The sequence below is a fragment of the Brassica oleracea genome, chromosome C3, assembly GCF_000695525.1.
Source record: "Brassica oleracea var. oleracea cultivar TO1000 chromosome C3, BOL, whole genome shotgun sequence".
NCBI lineage: Eukaryota > Viridiplantae > Streptophyta > Magnoliopsida > Brassicales > Brassicaceae > Brassica > Brassica oleracea.
The window spans coordinates 53,092,926-53,104,177 of NC_027750.1; the positions used below are offsets into that span (position 1 = coordinate 53,092,926).

The following is an 11,252-nucleotide window of genomic DNA, read 5'->3' on the forward strand; positions in this document are numbered from 1 at the left end:
TGTAATTCTTAAGCTGCTAATTCATTGGTTTCACTTCTTCTCTAACTTATTTTTGTTTTCTGGAATCGGCTTATACGAGCAATTCTATATGGCTTATTCTTCTTCATTCTCTTCTCATAATTGGTCATATGACGTTTTTCCAAGCTTCAGCGGAGGAGATGTCCGCAAGACATTCATGAGCCACTTTCTGAAGGAGCTAGATCGGAAACTTATCATTGCTTTCAAAGATAACGAGATCAAGAAAAGCCGATCGCTTGATCCCGAGCTTACAAAGGCGATCAAGGATTCAAGGATTGCAGTGGTCATTTTCTCCACAAACTACGCCTCTTCAAGCTGGTGTTTAAATGAGTTGCTTGAGATCGTGAAGTGCAAGGAAGAGTGTGGTCAAGTGGTCATACCAGTTTTCTACGGTTTGGATCCTTCCCACGTGAGGAAACAGACCGGAGACTTTGGGAAGATCTTTGACAAGACATGCCAAAATAAAACAGAGGACAAGATCATTCGATGGAGGGAAGCTTTGACTGGTGTAGCTAACATCTTTGGATATCATAGTGTCACCTGGTACGAATTTTTTTTTTTTTTTTGAAACAACCACCTGGTACGAATTTATGAACCACATTTAACAAACATGATTGTGTACCAACGGTTTGTTGGTCTAGTGGTTATGTGGAAGCTTGATTTTCTGGGTTCGATTCTCTTTAAGAAAAGATTAAATAACCGGCTCTTGTTCTGATCTTGAAGAGATTAGTCGGAATGTAAGACCCGAATTACATCCTGCTCCACAGAAAAGGACAAACAAACATGATTGTAAAATCAGAAGAAAAAACATCCATAAAAATATCCCAACTAAATTTACTAAATATTTTAATATCCAAACATTTTTTTTGCTACCTTGTTTATACTCAATCTAATTATTATACTATTTAAATATATTAATTTTAAAAATTTGTTCATTTTTATGCTTAGACTATATTCATTTTAATTAAATATTAATAGGTTTCAATAAAATTTTAAGATTTCCGAAATTCAAAAACAAGTCTTAAAATTTAAAATTTTAAGTTATAAGAATAAAAGTGACTTATGGATAAAAATTTTAAATTTTCTTTTAAGAATAATTAAGAATGGAAAAATTATATAAGATTTATTCAGAAAACAAATTAAATTTCTAATAAAACTAAAAAAATAAGATTAGTATTTTTTTGATTATCCACATTTACTTACTTTTATAATGAAAACTTTTAAACTAAAAACTATAAATTTTAAGATTTTTATCTGAACTTTGAATATTTTGTTTTAAAAAAAAATATTTTGAAGGTTATTGATATTTTAATTAAAATGTTAATTATTAAAATGAACATAATTAAAAAACTTAGGGGACTGTATTCAACTGAGAGTTTACAATTTTAAATGAATAAAATAATTAGATTAATATTAAACTAGGTAGGAAAAAAGTATGTGTGGCAAAAAGATTAACAAATAACCAAGCGAGGACGGTCTAGTGGTTTTGAGGGAGCTTTGGCCCGGACTTGGATTCGAATCCTGCTGGCCACCGTCGATTAAAATGGGCTGAAAAAGGCACCTCCAGAATGCCTTCTGCAAAGGTGTACTTAGGCGTTAGTCGGGTTCCCTCTGGGATGTCTGAATTGCCTGAATTATCAAAAAAAAAAAACTTAACAAATTTTAGTTGACGTATTTTAATAGAATTTTTGAAAAAAAAATGTTTTTTTTTCTTTATTAGGGCAAACGAAGCAAAGATGGTCGAAGAAATAGCGGATGATGTTTTGGATAAATTGAATTTATCTCCATCAGATGAGTTTGAGGATTTTGTTGGAATTGAAGATCACATCAGAGAGATGAGTTCATTGCTGCACTTGGATTCCAAGGAAGTAAAAATGGTCGGGATATGGGGTCCCTCCGGAATTGGCAAAACTACCATTGCAAGAGCTCTATTTAGTCGGCTCTCTCGCCGGTTCCAAAATAGTGTTTTCATAGACAAGGTTTTCATATCCAAGAGCATGGAGGTTCATAGAGGAGCTAATCTATGTGACTATAACATGAAGCTGCACTTGCAACGAGCTTTTTTGGCTGAAGTTTTAGATAAGAGAGATATAAAGATAGATCATATAGGTGCAGTGGGAAAGATGCTAAGGCACCGAAAAGCTCTTATCTTTATTGATGATTTGGATGATCAAGATGTGCTAGAAGCCTTAGCAGGAAGAATTCAATGGTTTGGAAGTGGGAGTCGAATAATTGTGGTTACAAAAGATAAGCATTTATTAAGGGCGCATGGGATTGATCACATTTACGAGGTCTCTCTCCCATCTTATAAACTCGCAGTGGAGATGTTTTGTCGATATGCTTTTAGAAAAAGTTCTCCACCTGATGGTTTTGCGAAGCTTGCTTCTGAAGTTGTATTGCGTGCAGGTAGCCTTCCATTGGGTCTTAACGTTTTGGGTTCTAGTTTACGGGGTAGGGACGTAGAAGATTGGCCGGATATGCTGCCGAGGCTTCGGAATGGTTTGGATGGAAAAATTGGAAGAACATTAAGAGTCAGCTACAACGGATTAAACAACAAGAAAGATGAAGCAATATTTCGCCACATTGCATGTCTTTTCAATGGTAAGGAAGTCGATCACATAAAGATGATGCTAGCAGATAGTGACCTAGATGTTCATATTGGGCTTAAGAATTTAGTCGATAAGTCTCTTGTACATGTAAGAGAAGATAATGTGGTAATGCACTCTTTGCTACAAGAAATGGGTGAAGAGATTGTTCATTCACAGTCCGATGAGCCTGGAGAACGAGAATTCCTTATTGATTCGAAGGATATTTGCCATGTGTTTGAAAATAACACTGTAAGCTTTGTTATTTTTTTTGTCTATCCATATATCAGATGCAAACAGATTAAATGCGTGCCATTTTATTGCTAATCTAATTAGTTTTGCTCCATTTTATTGATCTTAAAATTTCAGGGTACTAAAAAGGTTTTGGGTATAGCACTGAATATGGATACGATTAAAACTCTTCATGTATACGAGAATGCGTTCAGAAGGATGTGTAATCTCTGTTTCTTAGAGTTTGACTCGCAAAGCTATTATATGTTAGGAAGAGCGGGTCAATCACACTTACCAGAAAACTTCAGCTATTTACCCTCTAGTCTCAAATTATTGTGTTGGTACGGGTATCCAATGAGATGTATGCCTTCTAAGTTTTGTCCTGAAAACCTCGTTATGCTAAAAATGCGGATAAGCATGCTCGAAAAGCTGTGGGAAGGAGTTGTGGTAAGTTTCATAGATAGTGTCTATATATGTTATTAGTAGTAGTTAGATGTGTATATGTACTTAACTATGTGTTTTTTTATTTGTTTTTCTTGGGTACAGTTGCTTCCATGTCTCAAGGAAATAAATTTGTGGGGATCTTCAAACCTCAAAGTAATCCCGGATCTTTCAAAAGCCACAAATCTTGAGAGACTTTATCTTGGGCTTTGCTCAAGTTTGTTGGAGCTTTCTTCTTCGGTTCGAGATCTAAAAAAACTGAGAGTTCTGCTGATGAATTTATGCGTAAAAGTGGAGACTATTCCAGCCGGCATTTATCTCAACTCTCTCGTGCACCTTGATCTCGAGGGATGCTCAAGGTTTAAGACTTTTCCCGAAATCGCAGAGCAAGATCTAACACATACAAACCTAAAGAGTGAGAAACTAAGGGAAGTAGTGCATAAGGTATGTAGTTGTTCTAAACTTTAACCTACAAATATGTCCAAAAAAGAGAAAATATGCAACACATGTTGCGTATAAATTCAATTAGGGCCGAAGCCCGCAGTCCGAGCACGCCCAACCCTATAAATTTCTAGGTTTGGACTTTATTATTTAAACTTAAAAAACCAGACTTTTCGGACTTAGTCAATTTGGGTTTTGAATATTTTGGACTTAAGTTCGTTTGGGATAGGACCGGCTTGAAAGCCCGCAACTTATATTTTAATTTATTTAGTTATGTAAAATAGTTAAATTTTTATTAATTTAAAATACTTTCTTAAATTGTAAGTAAAATATATGGGTTTTCGAAAGCGTGTTCCTTTCCAATCGTCTTCAACTTATATTTTAATTTATTTAGTTATGTAAAATAGTTAAATTTTTATTAATTTAAAATATTTTCTTAAATTGTAGGTAAATATATGGGTTTTCGAAACCGTGTTCCTTTCCATCTCAATGGTTTAAAGACATAATGTGAATTTCATAATAAAGTAACTTAATTACTCGATGACATGTGAATTATTGACCTGTATACTACTCTAAGAAGATACTAGAGATTGATCCGCGCACCTGCACGAGTATTAGTTTTTTATATTTTTATACATTGATATTTATTTTTCATAATTAGTGTTATATATTTTAGTTGGATCGTAATATAACTAAATATATCCAAAAGACCTGGACCGAATAGAGTAATATGGTTATTTTTGGTATAAATATCCGAACCTATTTCAGATACATTTGTTATTTAAATATTTTATATTCCTATATATCAGACCCGAACTCATCCAGATCCAGAAAAACCCAACTCGAAACCCATACATAAATTTATAATATTCTAGCGGGGCCTAATTTCAAAAAAAAAATGATACCTGAAAAGAACAACCCGTATCTAAATAGATAGTCAATGTTCGTGTCTAACTGATTTTATAAACTAATCAAAATGATTATTTCTATGTGTTTGGATAAATTAAGTGAAATGAAAGAAGTTTTTTATTTAATAAAATAATTATATGGAGTAAAAAGTTAAGTGACAATTAATGTAATACATTTTTGTTATTTTGATTTAAGTTATTAATTATTTACAAAAACATGCCTTTGAATTATGTTTTTGGCTATGCAATGTTCCACCGATTGAAACTAAAATAAAAAAAAAGATTTAGTAAAACAAACTAACCTAAATGTTTAACCATTCGCAAAACCAAGGTATTTACATTTTTGATTTTATAATTGGATTAAAGTTAATGTTGATTAACTAATAAATAAAAATTATGCACTATTATTATTATGGTATTATAATTAATGATGTGATGTATTGTTAATGTAATATTATTAATGAAATTGTTAAACCGAGTGAAATGTGAAAATATAATTAATGTAGTTATATTAATGAAATTACTAAAAGGACACTATACTTTTTTTTTTATTGTTATCTATGTTTCTAGACATTCTCATTTATACTGTTATTTGTGTTTCCAAACAGTACCAAAATATACTTTAATTTTAATAATATAGATGTTTTATGTTACTCTATTAGGTGTGAATTAGTGAGTTATATATACCGGCAAAACATATCAATAACTTTGTTTCACATTAGAAAATCAAGATTTGGGAGATGGAAACTATAGCGGAAACAGTCGTGGAAGATGTAAATCCTTGGATCATCCAAGGCGATTTCAACGTGGCTCTCTCTACGCTGGAGCACTCCAGCCTTATGGAATCTGCAGCAGATAGAATTGCAATCAGAGAATTTCAGAATGTAGTCCGTACCTGTGATATGACAGACCTGGCTCAGGTAGGGCCATCTTTTACTTGGTCTAATAATCAGAATGAGCAACCTATCAGCAAAAAGCTGGATCGAGTTATGATCAACAGTGGCTGGATTGGAGGGTTCCCGAATTCTTATGTATCGTTCGAGTCTGGTGGCGTGTCCGATCACATGAGAATGCACACTCAGCTTCGCGAGGCACCTCAGGGAAACTCAAAACCGTTTAAATTCTTCACCCATACAGCCTCTCATCCAGGATTTCTTGAAGCTGTGAGTAGAGTCTGGAACGAGACAGCCCCCCTGTTCCACTCCCGCTCTGCACTGCGTAGATTTCAAGATAAGTTGAAAGCGCTAAAGTCGGAAATGAGAGCTTTGAACCGTGACATGTTTGGTGATCTAACGGGAAGGGTTAAACAAGCTTTAGCGGACCTGTGTGCAAAGCAAACGGAGGCTATGCAGAACCCTCAAACAGCCACTTTTGAAGCGGCGTCTGATGCTTGGGAGCACTGGCACCACATCTCGGGAATTGAAGAGCAGTTCTATTATCAGAAATCAAGAGTTCGGTGGTTAGGATTAGGAGACAGGAACTCTCGTTTCTTTCACAAGGTAACGCAGAGTAGGAATGCGCAGAATACTATAAGGCGTATTGTGACAGCAGATGGTAGAATTCTAACATTTCCGGGTGACATAAAAATGGAAGCTGCTTCTCATTTTGAGAGTTTCCTGAACAGCACGCATCAGGTTCTCCCACAGGCCCAGCTAGAAGAGCTAACAGAACTGCTTGATTACAGGTGCTCAACTGAAGCCAAAGCACTACTTCTGAAACCGGTGGAGGAAGCTGAAATCTCAGACACACTCTTCTCTATGCCTCACAACAAAGCGCCAGGGCCAGATGGTTACCAAGTGGAGTTTTATCGAGCAGCTTGGTCGGTGATCAAGGAGGATTTTATTATAGCGGTACAGTCATTTTTCCTCTTCGGGTTCATGCCACATAGCATTAATGCCACTCTGTTTTCCCTGGTTCCTAAGTGTACCAATGCAGAGAAACTGTCCGATTTTCGACCAATTGCTTGCTGCAATGTCATCTACAAGGTTATCTCCAAGATACTCGCGCGGAGGCTTAAAGCAACGCTCCCCGCAGCAATAGAGATGAATCAATGTGCTTTTGTTGAGGGAAGACTGTTGCTGGAAAATGTAATATTAGCTACTGAAATTGTTAAGGATTACCACAAGCCTTCGATCACTTCGAGATCGGCCATGAAAATGGACATCTTAAAAGCTTTTGATACGGTAAGTTGGTCATTCATTGAGAACACCTTGCTAGCTATGGACTACCCGGACCTGTTTGTCACTTGGATAATGAAATGTATAAGTACAGCGGCCTTCTCGGTCTCCGTCAATGGGGAATTAGAAGGTTTTTTCGGAAGCTCAAGAGGCATAAGGCAAGGGTGCTCCCTGTCCCCATACCTTTATGTCATTGTCAGCAACGTGCTTTCAAAGCTCCTTAATAAAGGGATGTTGGAGGGGAGAATTGGATATCATCCTCAATGCAAGGAGGTTATGCTCTCACACTTGAGTTTCGCTGACGACATCATGGTCTTTACGGATGGTACGCCTGAATCACTTCGTGGTACACTTACAGTATTCGATGACTTTGCGGCAATGTCCGGTTTGCGGATTAATGTGGCAAAATCATCTGTTTTCTCAGCTGGTAGAGGGAAGCAGGTACTAGACGGGGCTGCAACGGCTTTAGGTCTATCCATATCGACGCTACCCATCAAGTATCTGGGGCTCCCACTCACTACAAAAATCATGTCCAGAGGTGATTATCAACCGCTTACAACAAAGATCAGGAACCGCCTCCTCTCCTGGTCTAGTAAAGCATTGTCCTACGCAGGAAGGTTCGTGCTTATAAAGTCGGTTATTGCTAGCATCACTAACTTCTGGTCTGCTGCGTTCTGTCTCCCGCAGGGCTGTATCGACGAAATTGAGAGCATGTGTTCAGCATTTCTATGGAGTGGATCACCAAACATCACAACGAGGGCAAAAGTTTCATGGGAGGAGGTTTGTAGCCCTTATGATGAAGGTGGCTTGGGGATTCGTCGGGTCGGAGATATAAGTAAGGGTTTCCAGTTGAAGCTCATTTGGCGTCTAGCTGCCAACGGTTCTTCACTTTGAGTTCGGTGGGTCAAGCAGAATTTGCTGAGGAACGAGACGCTCTGGGATGCGACGGACACGGGTCTTGGGTCGTGGCTATGGCGAAAGCTTTTGCGCGTTCGCTCAAGAGCAAAAGAGTTATTACGATATCAGGTAAATGATGGAAACACAACTCGGTTCTGAACGGACATTTGGCATCCGCTGGGAAGGCTTATTGAGTATGTGGGCGAGATAGGCACACAGAGGCTGGGGCTCAGTAGAGATGTGACAATCCGTGAGATACTACGTGATGGTGTGTGGAGATTTCGAAGATGTAGAGACATTTTGATTCGCTCAATGATTGTCGAGATTGAAGCTTACGATCTTACATTAACGGATGGAAAAGATGAGGTGTTATGGAAAAGGGGGCCTGATGACTTCGGTTCAAGGTTTGTGTCATCGGAAACATGGAACCAAATCAGGAAGCGTAAAGATAGAGTATCTTGGAGTAAGTTGATATGGTTCTCACAAAGAGTTCCCCGCTATGCTTTCATTACCTGGCTAGCCATAAGAGATAGGTTACCTACAGGACATCGTACAAGTGGCTGGGGGCAACCGCAAGGATGCATTTTCTGTGGCGAAACGGATGAGACGAGAGATCACCTTTACTTTGCTTGCCCTTACACTTTTATGGTCTGGCTCAAATTGGCAGGAAATCTATTTGGCTTGGAACCTGACCCGGATTGGGAGACGACACTGTCAACACTTCTTACGGGTTCGTATGATCGCCTGACTTTCATTCTTCTGAGACTGGTCCTGCAAGCCACCATATATTTTATCTGGCGAGAACGTAATGAAAGGAAGCACAACTCCAGTAACAAGTCGGTGGATCAGCTGGCAAGGCTAATTGACAGAGCAGTCAGGAATCGCATCACCTCCACAAATTATGTGAACAATCGCAAGGTACAGGGTCTAATGATAAGATGGTTTGAAACACGTTAAACTGCAGTTTAGTCTTACTACTATTTACTTGTCGGTGTGTAATCTATAAAAAACTTTTAGCGCTACTTTTACTTTTACTTTTCTGAAACGATGATCAATAAATTTAACATTTCATCAAAAAAAAAAAAAAAAAAATCAAGATTTGATTTGTATCACGTGATAGGTTTAAATAGCAATTGGCTTTGCGGGACCGGGCCAGCCCGATTAACACCCCGCTTATAGGGATAACCCTGCATAATTTTTTAGCCCTAACCCTTGCTTCTGACACATGACACAGAGCTGAAAAGGGTTGACCATAATTAGCCTTGAGGGTTATAGAGCTTAATGTTAGCCCATTTATTTTGCATTCAAATGTTATACAATATTTAGCTATATATTGAAATTTTAATTTTGTTCGATTATGCAAAATTTTTTTTTTCTGACCACCCCGTAAAATCAAGTTTCTTTGCCAAAATCTCAAAAATGAGTTCTTTCCGCAAAACCAAAAATCCAGATTATATTAAAATCCGTAAATGAATTTTTACTAAAACCTCAAATGAGTTTTTATACCAAAAATGAGATTTGTCGACAAAACCACCAAAATTTATTTTTCTGCCAAAACCACAAAATCGTGTTTCCACCAAAATCCCCAAATTATTTTTTTCCCTCAAAACCGCAAAAGAAAGTTTTCCAGTCAAAATTGAAAAATTGAGTTTCCCAGCAAACCAGTAAAAATGAGTTTACCAGCCAAAACAACAAAATCCAGTTTTTCTATCAAAATCAAAAATTGAGCTTCGTTTTGGCGGAAATACTAGATATTTTAGCTTTGGTGAAAAAATTTAATTTGGTGATTTTGGTGGGAAACTCGATTTTGCGGTTTTGGCGGAAAAACTTGATTTTTACGATTTTGACGGAAAACTCGATTTCAGTTTGGCGGGAAGACTCAATTTTTCTTTTTTGCGGAAAAAATCGACTTTCAATTTTGGCTGGAAAACTCGATTTTGCAATTTTGGCCAGTAAACTCGATTTTGGAGTTTTGACAGAAAAATTTAAATTTTCAGTTTTGGCGGTAAAAATCAGTTTTTGCGATTAGGGTGTGAGAACTCGTTTTTACAGTTTTGTCGGGAAAACTCGATTTTGTGGTTTTGGTGAGAAAATTCGGTTTTACGGTTTCAGCGAGAAAACTTGACTTTTGCAGGAAAACTCGTTTTCCGGTTTTGTCGGAAATATTTGATTTTCTGATTTTGTGGGAAAACTTGATTTTTGCTATTTTAGCGGGAACTTGATTTATGTAGTTTTTTTTGCGAGAAAACTTAATTTTGTGGTTTTGGCGGGAAAACTCTATTTCTTCTATACATTTATATAACATGCTTTATAAAATTTTCTTGAATAATATTAAACTAGGTAGTGACACGCACCTTGTGTAGGGTGAAAATATCGGAAAATAATTATATTTACATAATCTTTTTTGTTCAATCTGTTGCCATTACTGGCTTTTGATTGTAGAACATTAACTTAAAATATACTTCCTTTGTTTCATAATAAGTGTCATTCTAACATTTTTTTCTTGTTACATAAAAAGTATCACTTTACAATTACAATGCAAATTATAATTACTTTCAGCTGAAAATTAATTGCAAGATGCATTGATTTTATAAATAATTTTTTTTATTTCAATTACTATTGGTTAGAGAGGTGTAATTAATAACAACCTACGTATATTTCAGCAATTTTTTTAATATGTGTGAAAAAATGTCATTATGAAACTTATTCAAAAATGAAGGGAATAAGAATCAATACTTGAGAGAAAAGAATCAAAACACAGCCATCAACACACGATCCACAAAACAGCCGGAAATCACATATATTTAAAATTATTTAAAATTAAATTAATGTCTTTAAAAAAGAAAATCAAAATTAATGTTTATATTCGATTCCACTAATCTAATTCAAAAATCAAATAAATAAAATGAACTTAATGGGAATCAAGTATATTATATTGTCATATAAGACACCAAAGCCAATTGATACATATCAAATTTCCTATTTATATAGTATTAGATTTCGCTAAAATATGTCATTAATTAAAAATCTTATTTTGTGGCTAAGTAATCTTGGTATGTGAATTAAATAGTGTCATTCAATCCCCTTAAATTTAGTCTTGGCCTTTACCCAAGCATAAAGTCCTACTAGGATAAGACATGCGCCTTGCGCAGGATGAGTTTATTTGTGTATATTATAGATAATTTCTTTTATATATTTGATCATTTTAATTATATATATACAATATTTTTTGTTGTTATTATATAATTTCTTTCCGATGGATCGGATCAATTTTTATTAAAAATGATGGAACAAAGCTATAATTAATACATCATGGATTGATCGGATTGGACATTAAACAAATTATGACATAAAAACCTTATTTTTTCCATCGAACACATTCTTGAAAAAAAATGAACAGTATTGTTTTCACAGTTGAATTATTTTGACTTCTATCTTCCATATGGTTTTGAAAGCTTTCAAATCAACCATCGAATTGATACATGTCATTTTATGTTTTTAGTCGTATATTTAAGGAAAACTTACATTTTTGTAATTTAAAGTCGTTTTAAAAA

At 35.7% G+C, this 11,252-nt stretch overlaps 1 protein-coding gene across 2 annotated transcripts in view; it reads left to right on the top strand.

Annotated features, from left to right (window-relative positions):
* Positions 1 to 11,252, top strand: part of LOC106334238 (disease resistance protein RPS6-like) — a 12,975-nt gene continuing 1,723 nt past the window's right edge. Inside the window, exons 1-4 of one of the 2 annotated variants that reach the window (XM_013772546.1) lie at positions 1 to 561; positions 1,739 to 2,855; positions 2,973 to 3,281; positions 3,381 to 3,719. In XM_013772546.1, the coding sequence (XP_013628000.1) occupies positions 89 to 561; positions 1,739 to 2,855; positions 2,973 to 3,281; positions 3,381 to 3,719 (2,238 nt within the window). In that variant the 5' untranslated portion in view covers positions 1 to 88. Of the gene's footprint in view, positions 562 to 1,738; positions 2,856 to 2,972; positions 3,282 to 3,380; positions 3,720 to 11,252 lie in introns of those variants that run through there. The other variant, XM_013772547.1, reaches the window with a different exon arrangement.